We start from the raw sequence: 16,666 nt of genomic DNA, 5'->3' as shown, positions 1-16,666 counted from the left end.
ATTTATCTTCTGGGAACTCACGAAGCTCGTCAAGGATTAAATCGTCGACGAATAACGGGTTCTCAATAACTGCCACAAATGGGCCTTCATCTTTCTTTTTGGCACGAACACTTGCCTTGAGCTTGGAAAGACGGTAACGGAACATGCTTGAGTAATCGGTTAATTGATTTCGTAGACTTCTTACTTGAGCTTGTTCGANTTTATACTAAAGATAGTATGAAGAAAAGAATCCAAATCTCTAGGAGGGCGAGACAAAATTTATACCTAGTGTACAAAAGGAAAAGTTGCAATGTGAGAATACGAGTAGAGAAACTACTGATTTGCTACAGGCGAATAGAAAATGATAGTACAACGAATACAAATGAGTACTTCTGTTAGGCTTTACTGTTAATCGAAGCTCAAACTGCTCTCCGAAGCAGTCAAACTTGTAAACGATATACCTCTTACAGATCCTTGTGGCTTCTGTTGGCTGCGAAAAGTATCACGTGATCAGATCAGATAAAGGACCTGGTCAATGTTGAGTTGGTAAGTTAGGAATCACAGACCACAGAGGATTGGGAGTACATGGGATACATAGTTGGAAGCCTTCTCTTGTGTATTCAAATTTCAGCAATATAGTAGCTCAATGTCCTTTTCGCTAATAATTGGTTTCAAACACTGTATAACGGGAACTCATGCTTGTTCGATCCTTCAGCATGGACAGTTTCCACGCTAATACTTATAACAGTAAAGAATATGAGGTGTGTAAACATTCGTATGGAGTTAAAGACATTTTTAGTATCCGCGAACAGCAGTGGTGTTACAAATAGTTTATCTCATTGTCAAACATCCCAAACATCCCAAATATCCCTACAGCTGCCTCTGGTTTTGGAAATCATGGAATGCAATTAAACAGGGCTTGAGCTCATCTAGTCTATTTACTCCATCGCTGTTTATAGTGTGTTGACAGCCGATTTTCTGGGGCTTTAATCTTCTTTTCTCTGGGAGGCTTAACTGTATTCGATTGACTCGTGATCAACTACTGCTTTCACGGTTTCCTTTAAGGACTTGAGATTCTTGTTACAAAAATAGAGCCCCGTGGTCTTATTCAACTTACTGGGGTAAAACTATGCCTTAGTTTTACCTGACTATTCAGCAAGATCAGAGGAGCCTAGTAATTTATTGAACTTCTCATTGAAGACCAAAACGGACTCTTTTCGTTGTTGTAAGCTGAATTACTGGTTTGTGGTATCTGCTGTAGCTCTCAAGCGTTCTGCGTATGGTTTAAATAAAGAGCCGGAACAATCTGTAATCTTCTCTATTGTTTGCATACTGTTTATCGTATCTATCGAAATGATTTCCTAACCACAGTTTTTCTTTCCCAGAATCCATTTGGGTGAAAACCTAATTGGCAACCCTGAATGGTTCAAAGTCTACTCCAAGGCGAGAAATTCTTGTTTCTATACTAGTTAGAAAAGCGTAAAGAATCATCTCAATTTTTTCTTGGCAGAAAAGGTCCTTGAATCTCATAATACAATGGTTCACCATGGCCTTAGTGGTGTCCTGGTGCGTGCGTTTGGGTTGTTGCTCTCTAGTTTATGGATGGCATCTTGTTTCTTGTTTACCCTAGCCTTGAGCGATGAGTAGCCATCAACTGCAACAGGTTAGTATTAAGTTCTATGTGAAACAATTGACTCTAGTGACTGGCAAGGGCTACAAAGTTCTGCTTATGTAATAAATACTACTGAGTACGGATTATGTTCTCGCCCATGGAAAAACATAACGTAAGCGGTTTTAGCTCAGTTGGGAGAGCGTCAGACTGAAGAGATTCAGTCACAGTTAATCTGAAGGTCCTGTGTTCGATCCACAGAAATCGCAATTTTTTTTCTACTTATTGATTGCAGTCATTTATTCTAAGCGATAGAGGCGATTATGTCTTCACAGCTTTAACCCTCACATGGCTATGATTCCCATGTTTTTCTCTTTGAATTTCTATTCCATTAATGGAAGTATCAAAGTGATCGGAAACTCCATTAACTGAATTTTTGCTCGACTTTGACTCGATACGTTTCTCGTTGTGAGCTTTAGCCTTCTTCCTTTTGGAAGAATTATCTTTGGCATCTTTCTTTTCTTCTTCTACTTGTTTGGCTGGCCCATCTGTATTTTGAAGTGTTGGCGTATCATCCTCGTCATCGTCAAATTTAATCCAGCTTTCAAACCCATCGTTAAACGTTGCCTGCAATGATTTCTCAATATGATACAAGTTCTTCCCATCCTTCACAACACTTTCAAATTCGGCAAACTCCTCATCAGTAAGTAAGCACGAATCCAATGCAGAACTTATTCTGCGTTTGTCGATGTTAACACCAATGAACACAAGTTCGTTTCTTCGATCACCATATTCACCCTGCATATCCTTTTCGATTAGCTTTCTCGCCTCTGGGGGAAAGTATGATGGTCCGGTAACCGCGAACCATGGAATTCCTCCTTTCATATGTAGCATTGAACCAGCTGATGACCACTCTCCTCTAATGATATGCCTAGATGCTATCCAAAAGAATCCCTTTGAGCGCAACATGGGTCCAAATGCAGATCTTTTCTTGTTCTTTAGAAGTTGCTTCTCTGTTAACTCTGGCAATTCTAAGTCGCTGTCATCATCAGTATCTCCATCTTCACTCTGGCTGTCGTTTTCAAGTTCCTCATCTTCGCCTTCGTCTTCTTGTTCTTCATCCAGCAATTGTTCGAATTGTTCACCACTTTCATTTGTGTTCTCAGATTCGTCAATTCCAGACTGTTCTATAATCACAAACTTGTCATACATCATCTTATATAATCTTTCAGGATGAAAAGGACGTCTAGATTTGTAGACAAAATTAGTGATACCATATTCTTCAGTTTCCGGTTTAGGGGTCAATGTGGATTGATTTTTATTACCAAAACCTTCCCTGATAGTCATCTCATTAATACTTTGTAACCAGCCAGCAGATGTTGAGGCCTTCTCGAAATCAAATCTTTTGGTGTTGACCACATCTTTAATGTCAACATTGCAGTAATCAGCATGAATAACCTTAGCTATGGGGTTTAAAGATTTGATGATTTTGGAGATCTTTTTACGATTCTTCTTTTTCATAGATGAGACCTTATTAACAATTATAACATCAGCAAATTCAATCTGGTCTACCATCAAGTCAGTTATAGTGCGCTCCCTTTCACCTTGGCCGTTATCTCCAAATCTATCTACCAAGAAATCAGTAGTCTCAAAGTTTGACATGAAGTTGACTGAGTCAACCACCGTAACACATGTGTCAAGTTTAGTTAACTTAGTAAGTCCACCTAGTTCAACAATCTCATTGAGAATCTTCTCTTCATCTTTTGGAATGGACCCTTGAGTTTGTAAAAGCATCTCTGTGAATTCAGTGGTAAAAGTTTCAGCCACCTGCATTGGCTCTGATATTCCAGTTGATTCAATAATAATATACTGAAAGTCGCCATTCTTAGCCAAAGATAAGAACTCCTCTAGTAAATCACCTCTAAGTGTACAGCAAATGCATCCATTCTGTAGTTGGATCAATTTCTCCTCCTTCTTTGTTACCTTATGGTCTTGAATTAAAGCAGCATCAATATTTAGTTGAGAGACATCATTGATAATGACTGCTACCTTGAGGCCATGATCAGTTGTTAAGATTCTCTCTAATAATGTTGTTTTACCTGAACCAAGAAACCCTGAGAGAAGTGTTATTGGAATTGGCAGTTTGTGGGATTTTTTTACTGATTTAGAATGATGAATCGGCATTTTTGCACAGACTACTTTAGTGAAAAAAGTGATTGAAGCTAAACCTAGGGCTTTAAGTAGTCCCAAATTTTCAAAGGACTCAACATTTTGCAACCTTTGAAGTTATCAAGCCCCCGTGTAGTGGTATTTGATATCTGACTTTGGGTGTGGGTGAACCCAAAATGAAACTATTATTGTAGACAATTGCACCAAAAGATACAACATATGCAGGAGCACAATCTAACAAACTATCGTATGACAATTAACGAGCTTTGATTCGCTGAAAATTAGTGAGTTATTCCTCAAAAGGAATTAAAAAATGAACCACTGATGGTTATTGCATTTCATAACTATCGTAGTCAAATGCGTCTTAACCATTAAGGTGCGCATTTGAGCAGTAGAAAATTTGAAGTGAGGGCACACTCTCATCTTCTTTCTTCAGGGAACACCCCTGAAAGGATTTCACTCACCAAATGCCAGTTTGAAAAAGGTAGATTATAACGTTGATGTATGTGGAAAATGGATTGAACAATTTTCGAATTTTGCAACCTATGGTGAAATTACGATTTACGCGCACATTGCAAAAAACTCCATGTATTAAAATCAAACAGATGGTGTTAAATAATAGTAGAAATAAATTGGAAAGGTCAACAAAGAAGCATTTCCACTTTTCAGATAAGTCATTATAGAGTTTATTAATAGTGACTCTAATTAAAATTCAAAAACGTAAATCTCTCTCGAGATAAAATTAGTACATCCATCTAAAGTTGATGTTGTTAGGACCTTCACTAAGGATGTAGGTTGGAACATCTTCGAAAGTTCTGTTCACACCTTGCTCCTTATTTCTTCTTCTGTTGTCATAGATCATGAACAAAAGAATGCAGAGAATGACAACAATAGCAAGTCCACCGAAACCAGCGGTGATACCCAAAGCGGGAATATACTTTGGAGCGTCCTTTGGCAAGAAAATGTTGGTTGAGATAAGACCAGCAGCGTTAGCTAATGGAACACCAACGGCAGAAATAACAGCTCTTCTGTTTGCACCAGGAGTGTTGTTAGTGTACCAAGTTGAAGTCAACACAGAAGAGGCAGAAGCACCCATGGTCATCAAGAAACAAGAAAAGTAAGCAACACCAAGGTGGGCTTGAACATCAATAGCACCGAAGACAGCGAAACCAACCAAAGTACACAACACGGCGAAGCAGACGAAGATAGATCTGATTCTAACCTTGTCGGAAATAACAGCTAAAACAACCAAAACGACAGCACCCCAAACATTTGGAGCAACAGTGTACAAGTTGGTTTGAACAGTGGACTTACCCAAGACACCGATAATTTGAGGGAACCAGTTGTTAATAGAGTTAAGTGGAACACCAATACAAACTTCAACAAGCATCCATAATAAAACGACTGGGTGCTTGAAGACCTTCATAGCATCTCTGAAGGAGACCTTCTTGGAAGTGTCATCAGAAGAATCGGTCTTGATTCTGTAAGCAGCATATTCCTTTTCTTCGTCATTCAAGACAGAGGTAGTTTGGGTGTCTCTTGGAAGAACAATAAATGCGAAAACAGCGAAGGAAATAGTCAAGGAACCTTCAATCAAAAATAAGATTTGCCATCCGTGTAATTTCTTGGAATTAATTTGGAAGCATCCGAAAGCCAATAACCCACTGAATGCGTTGGCAATAGCTGAAGCAGCATAAAAGATACTGATACGGGTAGCAAGTTCTCTTCTTCTGTAGAAAGTCGAAAGGTAGTAGATAATGGATGGAAGGAAAGACGATTCACAAGCACCAAGGAAAAGTCTAGCAACCAAAAGGGAACCGAAGTTAAATGCTGAGACGGCGAGCAAGGTGATACATCCAAAAGTGAACATCAAAACTGGAATGGCATTCGCAGCATTATACTTTCTCACCAATAATGAGAAAGGCAAACCACATAAAACAAATGGAATGTAAAAAATAGAAAGCATCAAGTTCCATTGTTGACCTTTAATACCCAAATCCTTGTCGATGTGGTCGGTCTTAGCATTAGAAATATTTCCCTTGTCCAAAGCGTTGAAAAGGTACATAACAGCAATAACTGGCAAGATCTTGAAATCAAGTTTTCTCACAATCAGTCTCTCTAAAGTTTTGTTGAAGTAAATCTCTTCGATCTCAGGTGTTGCTGCGATCTCACTACCAACCAGAGCATCTTGGTTTGCATTTTCAGTGTCAAAACTTAACACAGATGATTTACGATTCACCTCGTGGTTTATTTCAATTGCCTTCTCGTCCTTGTTCATTGTTAGTTAATATCTTACAGATTTTTGTTTGTTGGCATAAACCAGAGGTACTTTGGACTAAATATATAGAAGGTTTTGAACAGAGATCAAAAGGTTTCTGTTCTACCATCCTTATCTCTCCCCACAGCAGTTGCCGGATTGGGATTCACCAGAGATCCATATGGGTTTTGCGCCAGAAAAATTGCCTTGAGGTACGGAATTGTCACACAAAGGACATATCATTGATGACATTTTCCCCAACTCCCTCCACCGACGGAAAAAATATACTCAACAGTTTATGCAGGTTCCCCACCGGGATCTGGTTTCCTGGTGGTGTTGGCAAGGGATCTCGGCCACAGCCCCACCGACTCCCTCCACCACCAGGGAACGAAACCCTCAATACGGTCACTTGCAAGCGGTGCCTCCACCGGTGGGTGGTGGTGACTCCCTCCACCACCACCTTACGTATTCCATCAGGCATGGCGGGAACGTACCCCTCTACCCCACTACCACCTGCTGTTTGATCGGCGGCTTGTGTTGCGGAGCCGCGACTACTTATTAGTGCCGGTCCTCCGCTATTACAGCGGTCAATAATTTTCACTACAACTTCACCATGGCACAAAAATTAGAATGGTCTGCTATTGACGGACAAGAACACCCAGTCTTATCCCCTGCATGGACCTCCAACGGTCACGTCTTCACCTCGGGTATCGTGGGTCAAAACTACACCACTGGCGAAATTCCTGAAACTCTCGAGGAACAAACCCACTTGGCCATTGCCAACGTCAAGAACGTGTTGGCCAAGACCAACACCGACATCAGCAAGGTTTTCAAGGTGATGATGTTCATTTCCGACATCAGCTACGCTACCGAGATGAACAAGATCTACGGCCAATACTTCCCACAAAAGCCAGCTAGAAGCTGTGTCATTGCTGCATTCATGGACCCCCGTATCAAGGTTGAATTGGAGGTCATCGCCACCGTTGAGTAGGTGCTCAGACGCCCCTGCCGGCATTTATACATATATATGACACAATAGATCACTCCAGCCGTTGGCTGACTGGAACCGACTTGTAGGATCTCTGGAACCGCGCACCCGCTTGCATGCGTCGCATCTGCATGCCCAGCAAATGCTGGGCGCGCCCGCCAGTTCCGCTGATAAGACCCCGCTCTTATCCCGCGCGCGTCCGCCGCACGGTACTACCGCTCGGGACTACCTACCCCAGACTATTTTTTTGTCGCCGCCGATCGTTACCTATCACCACCCTGAGAGAATGAGATGACTGTCACGGACTTGGACCCCACCACCACTAACGAGATGCTACACCACGGCTTCCCCCCCAACAAGCGCAAACGCACCTACGGCACCTTCTGCTGCGACTACGACGGGTGTGGCCGCAGCTTCACCCGTGCCGACCACTTGTCCCGGCATCAAAAGAACCACGATCCGTCCCGCAAGCTAGCTTGCACCTGGCCAGGGTGTGAGTTGGTGTTCTCCAGGAACGACGTTCGGGAGAAGCACATCCAGCGCCACGCTGCACGGGTCAAAAAGGCCGACGGCTCTGCTGGCGATGACGACGATGACGACGACGACGACCACCCCGAGTACAGCAAGGAGAACGCCCCCCTGGCTGGCACTGGCGCTTCCTCCACTTACCACGAGAACGTGCTGGTCAGCCCAGAGGTCAAGCACACCCAGGACTACGCCCTGCGCGCATCCCACCAAGGCCTCCACAAGCTCCATGAGGACCCTCACCAGCGCCAGAGCCTGGCTCCCTACTTGGGGGCCCTGGCTCCCGTAATCTCGTTGCTCGCGAGCCCACCAGCGCCCAAGCCCAGTGCGGACGTCGTGGCGCCAGAGGCGCCCAGCGAGCTGCAGTTGGAGTCCATGACGCCGTTGACCAAGCCGTTGTCACCCTCCGACTTGATCGAGTGGCTCTTCCACGACGACTCGCTCGCCCGTGGCGACAAGCTCGTATCGTCCGAGTTCCACAACTTCCCCAACGAGGTGTCGCCTGTGTCGTCGCTCATTGAGAATGTGTTTGCCATCACTCCCCAGTTCCCACACTCTAGCACCAGAGACCTGGTGGACGACTCGGTGCGCCTGGAGCTCATTTCCCACATCCCGTCCCTTGGCCTCAACCAGGACTTTGGCCTCCCGCACATCGAGCGCTGTCTCGAGATCTACTGGTCCACATTCCATCCTCAGTACCCCATCTTGCACAGGCCGTCGTTCTCCAACTCGGAGGCCCATCCGCTTCTCTTGCTCTCCATGATCATGGTGGGTGCCAGCTTGGTGCCCTGCAGTGGCCACAAGGAGTCGCTCTTCGTGGCACCCCAGAAGCTCGCAGAACACATCGCAGAGCCGCTCCGCTGGCTCATCTTCTCCAACGCAGATTGCAAGCCGCCTGCCAAGCTCTACGTGGTGCAGAGCCTCTTGCTCTTGGAGTCATTTGAGATCACCAGCACCAGCCGTTTCTTGCACGAGCGCTCGTTCTTATACCACGGAACAAAGATCCAGCTCTTGCGACGCTCGCCCATCTTGGGAGGAGATCCGCTCAAGCAGAACGTGGAAGACCAGGACCCGCAGGTGTGGAAACAGTGGATCGAGTTCGAGTCCATGAAGCGTGCGTGCCTCATGGCGTTCCACTTGGATACTGTCAACTCCACGGTCTACGGCCATACCCTCATCCTCTACGCCTACCAGATCAAGCTCTCCTTGCCGTGCGAAGACAGCTTGTGGGAGTACGACAACGAGTACACAAAAATCGACTCCATCAGCAAGTTCCAGTCCCCCAAGTTCTTGGACGCCCTCAAGGGCCTCTTGCACCGGAAACACATCCAGACGAGCACCTTCGGAAAGTCGATTCTTTTGGCGGGGCTTTTGACCATCATGTTCCAAATGCAGCAGAAAGATTTGCAGCTTTCGTTCTTGGAGTGGGACTCCATGAAAGAATCGTGGAACGAGATCATCTCCATTGCAATTGATGTTTGGAGAGTTGAAATGTGCCCCAACGGGTGCTTTGATACCAAAACAGCCCTTCATTTCACTGAAAGAGACTACCCTAATATACCTCCCATGCTCAAGTACGAAGATACTAGATGCAAGTTCAGTCTTTACCACATCGCCCAAATCTACATGAGAATCACCCATTATGACTACATTGTCTACGCGGGGGCACCCAGCAGAATGAATGTGACTGTTACCGAGACCGAATACCAGAACGTCGAAAGAAGAGTGAAAGAATGGTCCCACAGCACCAATGGTGATATCACCGTGGTGCATGCTTACTTATTTTTATTTGAAATGCTTTTATCACCACACAACGAAGATATAAGCTACCTGTATGATCCTAACACTGATCCCTTTTTGCATAGGAAAAATATAATGGCGAGTGCTATTCTAGTGATATTTGCTTACAACTTTTCCAAATATGGAAATGAATCCAATTTCTTTGGAAGCTTAGATGGTGATAGTTTTTATCCTGACAGAGAAGATGGTTATTCTTATTTGAGAAGAATCAGAAAAAACTTCATTTCTTGCATCTCGGGTCCTCTTCACCAAATAAATCGCGAAGACAGCCTTGAATATCACAAAGAGATCAAAGCGTTTGCTGCGCAGATGAAGAATATCGAAAACACACATCATATCGCAGGCCTTTTGAAGATTTTTCATAAAGGATTCACCAACTCTAATTGGGAAGTTGGAAGGGAGTACTCCCGGCTTTTTAAGAATTGCATTGAAAGATGTTTGGGGAGGGAGTCAATCACTTGTGTAAATATGTACGAATAGTTCGCTAGCTAATTAATAATTAATAATTTCTACTAGTAGAACGCCATATAGCTTTTAAATTGAGGCTACGGGAAAATATTCTATCCTAATATACATTATTATTAACCATTATAGAATTCAACTATAAATGTGCTGGCTATCACCAGACAGTTTCTTCCCATTTAACAAGCTCTTGGGCTTGATGATGTACATCCTTCTGAGCTTTCTTTCTCATATAAAAGATCGGACAATCTTTGTTAGAGCACAATACTTCTTGATGGAGCGATCCTTGACATCTTTGACACTCGGTCCACAATCTCGAAAATTTGTTCTCCAAGTAGTTCATTTGAGATAAGGCATTACCATATAAAGCAGGTGCTTTACCATCACGAATACAGTTTGGGCATAACGCACCATGATTGTCCGATTTCAAAGGAGTTTTGCAGCTGATACACACTTCAGATTTCTTCGCAAACCTCATGAGCCCACCAGTTTTGGGTGCTGGCATCTTGATGGTTCTTGTGTGTGAACCTGCTAATAACTCCTTGGTCTTGCTTTCTCCCAAAATGGGGATGAAAATTCTTTCCAATGGTTTGGCAAGTTGATTCTCCAAATAGTATTTCACATCAATAGGCAAGGAATTCTCCAACACATATAACGGGTCCTCGGATTTTTCATAGTTCTTGTCACTACTACTCTTGATGATGACATAAGCAACTCTGTCACCCAATGTTGGTGCCGATCCAGCGTCTCTTTTTCTCATTCTCTCAGCTAATTCGACATGTGCTTGCTTAGCAGCATAGTCGTGTTTAGTGAATGCCTTAGTGATGACTAGTTGCGACAAGTCGATTCTGTTTTGAAGCAAATCAGCAATGGTCTGCTTGACAAATCTCTGAGCTTTTTCAACATCTCTATCCTCTAGAATGAAGTCCAAAACCTTCGTGATAACATTTTGAACCATTCTGCAATTATCTCTTCTGACTGTCTCGATACCCTTCGTATCCATCTTATCGAATTTATCGGGTCTGGTCCAATACAAACCTGCGTATCTCTTCTTATTAATCAAAAGATAAGGAAAGTATACCTTTTCGAACTCCAACTTGATAGGACTCTTGAACTTTGTAGAAACATAGTTTGCAGCTTCTTCCCCCATCTTCATGCATGTTTCAAGATCGGATGGACCAAATTTGACCATAACAGAATCGGTATCACCATAGATGACCTGAGCGTCATATGGATGACCATTTTCCTTAGTATAATATTCTTGGACCACATTCTTTGTCTTCTCGATCATCTCTCTACCGAATGCAGTGACAGACGAGGAAATGGCTAAACATGGTAACTTACCAATAGTCGCTCCTGTGAAACCATACACAGAGTTCGCGGAAATTTTCAATGCCAATTGTCTACCATTCAAAACATCTCTTTTGAAGGGATCAGTTTCCTTCTTCAAATCTGCCTTTGCTTTTTTTCTTGCGGTCAAAAGTTCGTTCAAAATAGTTGGCAAGATACCCTGTCTCTTATTATCTTTGACAAAGTAATCTCCATTTGGGGTTTTCGTATAGTCATCTTCGGTCAATCCGAACGTCTTGATGGTTTGAGTGTTCAATAACGTTGTGTAGCATAAATTGTGCGCCATCATAATTGAAGGATACAAAGAACTAAAATCCAAAGTAGCGATAGGAACGTCATAGTAACCTCTGACTGGTTCAATGACAGTGGCACCTTCGTATTCTTCATTTGTACCTTCACTTCTCATATTAGGAATAATGATATCGTCTTCCAAACACTTTCTGAACAATTGGGAAATAACTTTAATTTGCTGACCTCTAGCAAGCAAATATGAAAATGGTACACCCGTCACCCTTGCCATTTCTGTGTAGTTCACCAAACACATGAGCTTGTCCAACAACCTCATTGGTAAGTATGCATCTTTAAGACAATAAACTGCTAATCTTCTTCTAGTCTCCAGAGTACCGTTCTGTAAATCGGTAATAATCGAATGCTGGACATCCTCTTTCTGTTCTCCTAGGAAATGAGCAGAGACCGAATTCAAAGTATAGGATCTCAATTTGTATTCTCTTTGGATGAACTGCAAGAGATCCAATTGCATTCTACCATCAATGTTGACAACCTTGTTTTCCCTTGTACCATATGCCCTAGAACTAAAGACAGCATCCTTTATTTCTTGCTTCACGTTTTTGAGTCTTCCGAAGTATGCAAAACGTCTTAACCCTAAGGCCTTGGCACGATCAATCAAATATGGAATATCGAAGTTTGCTGTGTTGTAACCAATGATGACATCTGGATCCACTCTGTTGACGAAGTCTACCCATTTCATCAACATTTCTTCTTCGGTTGCATTCTCAAAGATCTGGGAACCAATGATCGAGGAACAGGTATTGACAGTGAACACATTCCGCACAAACGGCCTCGAATCTCCTAGCTTCAGTACCACGTTTGCAATTTGAATCACCGGATCATGTTCGGCCTCTGGAAAGATACCCTTTCTTCCAGCACATTCAATATCAAATGACAAGATACGAAGGGGGGCCATTTTCAACCACTCACCTTCAGAAGGGTGTGAGATCAAGTCTTTGTAATTGATCGAGCACTCAATTTGACATGAAGAAAGCTTCTGCGAATCATTAACCAAAGTGTACTTACCCTTTGGAAGAGTGATCCATGACATTCCGGTAATTTTACAATCAACCATCAAACGAAGCAAGAAGTTGATGTTATCATAGGATACGTTCTGTGGCGGGAACAAGTTTTCAAAGCGAACATCTCCTCTTTCAAAGCCAGTTCTGACTCTGGAAATGCTTTTGTTGCAGAAGATCTTGAAGAAAGGACTTTTGGTATTATTGTTATATCCCCAAATCGATTCCTTAAGTTTGATTTCGACATCAAGAATCCCCTCGAAATTTGCCTTCAAGTAAGTGATGAATCGACTCAAATGCTGTTCCTTGAAAAACCCTTTAGGAACTGGAACATAGAAGTAGTGGACGAATCCAACCACGTTACACAACACTGAGTAGCCCTCCTGTGTTATTCCAAAAAATCTGGCCTCTGTGTCGTCTCCGTTGTTGAATTCTTCAGCATCCAATTGTTGGAATGATACATCCATGGTGGAAGGGTCCACATTTTCCAAAGGGGGCCTATCCCACGATTGGTCCTCTTCACTGCCAATCTCACGGGCATGTTGAGTCATGTCCAATAACTCTCTTTCGAACTCTGAGGGCTCTTCTCCACTATTGGGCCTCCTCACCTTCTTCAACAATTGCTCTTGTGATGATGCAAGCTCCACTTGGGAAGACGAGATGGACTGTGAGACGGCGGGCAATGAATGCGCCTGGTCGTGGTCACGCTCTCTCTTAACCTGTGACATGGTGTAGGCTGGAGGGAAAGTAGCTGATAGCAAGATCCAGTAATAAATTTGGAGATGTAAGCCAAACGCGTGTGACGCGGTTCTTACGTAATACATTACTGATTTTTAGTTGGAGATGGTCAATGATGGTAACACCAAAATGCTATGAGATAGGCTACTAGTTGGGGCCAACAAACAGTGTGGTGTAGTCTAGTACCATTAGGTTTGTGTCTGACTGCATTCTTAGGATGCGGCAGAAATACTAAGCACATTACCCCACTAAGGCCGTCTAACCCAATTTTGAGTTAGCTTTACCATTTGTAAGAGGTTCTGATTGGGTATTACAGCCAGTTTCAAGATTCCTAAAGCTAAATCATACCATGAAAGCTTAGAGATCTTAAATTTTACCTAAGCACAAGACTTTTTTATTAAAAATAATATTATTGCAATTATTATATAATATTGAAAAAATAGAAAAATGGACAATGCAAATCCTACATCGAAGATTCATTGATCATACTTGACACTTGTTGGAAATCATGAAGCACTTAGATATCCTATTATCGGACGACATGATCTCAAATATATTCTTAAAATTATTAATTAATTCCACCATGACCAAGCAAGCATATAACCGTCTTGTATTGCGACAACCTACCAGACGGGGTACTAAATCTAGAAATGTTCACCATGGAGTATTACAGGAAGGGTTTATACTGAAAATTGCCTTTTGATGAATTAACCTATTTACTCTATTCGTAATCCGTAAACTACCAGCCTGTAGCAGGAACCCAAACGTCCACTACCACGTCCTTTTCGTCGACTATGTAGAACCAAGGATGGGCAGCAGCAGTGATACAGGAATGTTGTGGAATGACTCTAACACGGGTGTTGATGGGTAAGAATTCCGTCTTCTTTGTCTCATCCAATGGGACCAAAATACCGTGCTCCTGGGAAAGTCTGCCAACCACCCAGTTCTCGTAGCCTCTTGGCTCCATGATTCTACCATGGCCGTAAACAGGGCCAAATTCTCTTGCCAACGCAATGGCACCGGCGTTAATGAGCTGTTCTCCTGGAGCCTTGTTTCCTCTCTCAGGGTATGTAGAAAGCACGTCTGCGATCAAGGTGAACGAGATGTTATCTTCAGTAATGCAGCCGGTGGAAAGCTGCTGGAGATCGCAGCATGGGTAGTTACCAGCGTGCAACTCGAGCTTACCAGCCAAGCCACCCTCGAACTTCTCAGCCAATTCCTCGGTGGTCAACAGCTCGGAGGCGTGTGCAGTAGGAGTGGCACCCACAGAAATGTGGTAGGAGGCGCTTGGGTCGAGCTTCATGGCAGCAGCAGCAGCAGCGTTGGCGTGGGTGATTTCCTGGAGCAAGAAGTCCTTGGCCTTGTTCTCGGAGTCCGAGGCGTACGAGTGGCCTGCGTGGCAGTAGAACCCGTAGGTGTCGACATGCTGTCTGATGCGGTCGTCCTTCAAGAGCTTGGCGAGTAATTCGTCCAAGTACTTGGTGTCGTTGATGAGGCCAGCTCTGCTGGTGCCCATGTCGATCTTGACATAGACGGACCACTTCTTGGTTTCTGGGTGGGCTTCGCGGAACTCAGCCAAAGTGTCCAATTGCTGGGTGTTGTCGAGCATGAGTCTCAACTGAGGCACCTTCGTGGCCAACTCCGCCAACTCAGGCAACCTGGACTTGACCACAGGCAAACTGAAGAGGATGTCGGACACCAAGCCCTGCTCCACCAATGGGAGAATGTTCCAGGCTTCTCTGGTGGTGGACACCACCAAGCGCTGGGTTCTGTGGGCGCCAGACCCCAACTGCAACAACGTGCCCTCGAGCGTCTTGTGGGTCTTGATGTGTGCTCTGAAGCCAGCGTTCAACTTGTGGGCGTTTTCGAGCATTCTGTCACAGTTCTTCTGGAACTTGGTTCTGTCGATGACTACCGATGGAGTAGGCAACTCCGAAATGTGCTTGCCCTGGTAGGCGGCAAGCACTTGGTGCTTGTCAGCGAGAGGAGTGAGCAAGGATGGGTATGTCATGGAGAGGAAATGTGGGGGAAGTGTAGGAAGTGATCCAGAACGGTTGTGGTACTTATACGCTGGCGGCTGCGAATGGCGGTATGATGTGGGGGAGTGACGGAGGGGGTTCCCGTATCGCAGGCGAGGATTGCAGGTTGGGGGAGGGGCATGGAGGGCAGTGGTCCCCCACTATGACTATTGTTGGCGCGAAGTGTGGGGCAGCGCGGTCCCTCCACCGCGATCGGCCCCGCTCCCTCCACCACCAAGGGCCAGTGGCTCCCACCAACTCAACCCAACCCCAGAAACCGCCAGCCGATCCACACTGCCAGAGCACACTAACCACGGCTGGCGCTCCCATATAAGAACCGAAAAGACTCGCTTGTCAAAATTTACAATTCCCACCACAACACCACCACCAATATGTACACGCTTCAACCAGACTTCAGCTTCCCAGGAGGAGTTCCTCCAACTCCCCACCAGTTGCACCCTTCGGTGGTCGACAAGTTGGACCCCGTCTACAAGCAGTTCTACGCCGACAAGTTGAGCACCAACTCCAACATCCTCTACACCCACAGAGTTCCCTTGGCTCAGCTCAAGGCTGCCGGTAACGTTGTGCCAGGCCAAACGCCCATGGCCGAGATGGAGAAGATCTACGACATCGCCATCCCCAGAAAGTACACCGAGGGCCCCGAAATCCCCGCCAGAGTGTTTGTTCCTAAGGGCACTCCTCCCGCTGCAGGCTTCCCATGTTACGTGTGGTACCACGGAGGCGGACACGTTCTCGGTAACATTGGTACCGAGAACTCGTACTGCTCGCACATTGCAGAGGACGCCCAGTGTGTGGTCGTCACTGTCGACTACCGTTTGGCACCAGAGGCTCCCTTTCCCGCTGCTCCCAACGACGCATTTGAAGCCTTGGTGTGGGCTCTCGAGGAAGGCCCCGCCCAGTTGAAGATCGACGGCGACAAGGTGGCTGTTGGCGGCTCGTCCGCAGGCGGTAACTTGGCAGCTATCGTGTGCCACAAATTCGTCAACTCGCCCCTCTCGGAAAGATTGCCCAGCATCAAATTCCAGGTCTTGGTGGTGCCTGTCACCGACTGTACCGCCAACACCGACAACTACGAGTCGTGGAAGGAGTACGAGTTCACCCCGCAATTGCCAGCGGAAAAGATGCTTTGGTACAGAGCCATCTACTTGCCTAACGGCGAGTTCACCGACCCTGAAGCATCGCCTCTCTTCTACCCTGACGAGAGCTTCAAGAAGAACCCCCCAGCCGTGTTGTGTGTGGGTGAGTGTGACGTGTTGAAGTCCGAAGGTTTGGCTTACGGAGACAAATTGAGAAGAAACGGCGTGGAGTGCACCGCTAACATCTACAAGGGCTGTCCTCACCCAGTCATGGTCATGGACTCGGTGTTGGAACAAGGAAAACAATTGATCAAGTCCAACGTTGACGGATTGAAGAAGGCGTTTGCTTAAGCTGCACCAAGAGTTA

The 16,666-nt window shown here is 44.9% G+C and overlaps 8 protein-coding genes and 1 non-coding gene across 9 annotated transcripts in view; 4 read left to right on the top strand and 5 right to left on the bottom strand.

Moving 5' to 3' along the window:
- CANTADRAFT_7274 (uncharacterized protein) overlaps positions 1–145 on the bottom strand; it is a gene marked incomplete at both ends in the record, with an annotated part of 1,451 nt that extends 1,306 nt beyond the window's left edge. The window contains one exon of the mRNA XM_020211090.1: positions 18–145. Coding sequence (XP_020062902.1) covers positions 18–145 — 128 coding nt within the window. The remainder of the gene's footprint in view (positions 1–17) is intronic.
- A 1,622-nt stretch (positions 146–1,767) lies between these two features.
- On the top strand, positions 1,768–1,857 carry CANTADRAFT_t211. The gene has a single exon. It is a non-coding gene; the product is annotated as a tRNA-Phe (tRNA).
- CANTADRAFT_26839 (cobW-domain-containing protein) lies at positions 1,837–3,935 on the bottom strand. Its single transcript, XM_020207903.1, has one exon. It carries the CDS (start codon positions 3,770–3,772, stop codon positions 1,910–1,912), a length of 1,863 nt encoding a protein of 620 aa, XP_020062901.1. The 5' UTR covers positions 3,773–3,935; the 3' UTR covers positions 1,837–1,909.
- Positions 3,936–4,470: 535 nt separating this feature from the next.
- CANTADRAFT_281491 (MFS general substrate transporter) lies at positions 4,471–6,331 on the bottom strand. The gene has a single exon (XM_020208233.1). The coding sequence runs from the start codon at positions 6,033–6,035 to the stop codon at positions 4,500–4,502; it is 1,536 nt and encodes a 511-aa protein (XP_020062900.1). The 5' UTR covers positions 6,036–6,331; the 3' UTR covers positions 4,471–4,499.
- A 296-nt stretch (positions 6,332–6,627) lies between these two features.
- CANTADRAFT_55114 (RidA family protein) lies at positions 6,628–7,005 on the top strand (the record flags this gene model as incomplete). Its single annotated transcript, XM_020210406.1, has 1 exon — positions 6,628–7,005. One exon carries the CDS (start codon positions 6,628–6,630, stop codon positions 7,003–7,005), a length of 378 nt encoding a protein of 125 aa, XP_020062899.1.
- A 327-nt stretch (positions 7,006–7,332) lies between these two features.
- CANTADRAFT_54432 (C2H2 zinc finger protein Ribonuc_L-PSP Endoribonuclease L-PSP) lies at positions 7,333–9,807 on the top strand (the record flags this gene model as incomplete). Its single annotated transcript, XM_020210322.1, has 3 exons — positions 7,333–7,423; positions 7,478–7,698; positions 7,900–9,807. 3 exons carry the CDS (start codon positions 7,333–7,335, stop codon positions 9,805–9,807), a joined length of 2,220 nt encoding a protein of 739 aa, XP_020062898.1.
- Positions 9,808–9,889: 82 nt separating this feature from the next.
- POL3 (DNA-directed DNA polymerase delta) lies at positions 9,890–13,198 on the bottom strand. Its single transcript, XM_020207902.1, has one exon. The coding sequence runs from the start codon at positions 13,172–13,174 to the stop codon at positions 9,947–9,949; it is 3,228 nt and encodes a 1,075-aa protein (XP_020062897.1). The 5' UTR covers positions 13,175–13,198; the 3' UTR covers positions 9,890–9,946.
- A 725-nt stretch (positions 13,199–13,923) lies between these two features.
- Positions 13,924–15,486, bottom strand: CANTADRAFT_12395 (uncharacterized protein; the record flags this gene model as incomplete). Its single annotated transcript, XM_020206224.1, has 1 exon — positions 13,924–15,486. Exon 1 carries the CDS (start codon positions 15,193–15,195, stop codon positions 13,924–13,926), a length of 1,272 nt encoding a protein of 423 aa, XP_020062896.1. The 5' UTR covers positions 15,196–15,486.
- A 108-nt stretch (positions 15,487–15,594) lies between these two features.
- Positions 15,595–16,650, top strand: CANTADRAFT_55350 (alpha/beta hydrolase; the record flags this gene model as incomplete). The annotated part of the gene is made up of 1 exon (XM_020210437.1): positions 15,595–16,650. One exon carries the CDS (start codon positions 15,595–15,597, stop codon positions 16,648–16,650), a length of 1,056 nt encoding a protein of 351 aa, XP_020062895.1.
- Between the last annotated feature and the right edge of the window lie 16 nt (positions 16,651–16,666).

The sequence above is a fragment of the Suhomyces tanzawaensis genome (assembly GCF_001661415.1).
Source record: "Suhomyces tanzawaensis NRRL Y-17324 unplaced genomic scaffold CANTAscaffold_6, whole genome shotgun sequence".
Taxonomy (NCBI): Eukaryota; Fungi; Ascomycota; class Pichiomycetes; order Serinales; family Debaryomycetaceae; genus Suhomyces; species Suhomyces tanzawaensis.
This window is presented reverse-complemented; position numbering and strand designations above follow the sequence as displayed.

Coding starts and splice junctions, on each gene's coding strand:
- POL3 (XM_020207902.1), bottom strand. CDS start 13,174: ATGTCACAGGTTAAGAGAGAGCGTGACCACGACCAGGCGCATTCATTG.
- CANTADRAFT_26839 (XM_020207903.1), bottom strand. CDS start 3,772: ATGCCGATTCATCATTCTAAATCAGTAAAAAAATCCCACAAACTGCCA.
- CANTADRAFT_281491 (XM_020208233.1), bottom strand. CDS start 6,035: ATGAACAAGGACGAGAAGGCAATTGAAATAAACCACGAGGTGAATCGT.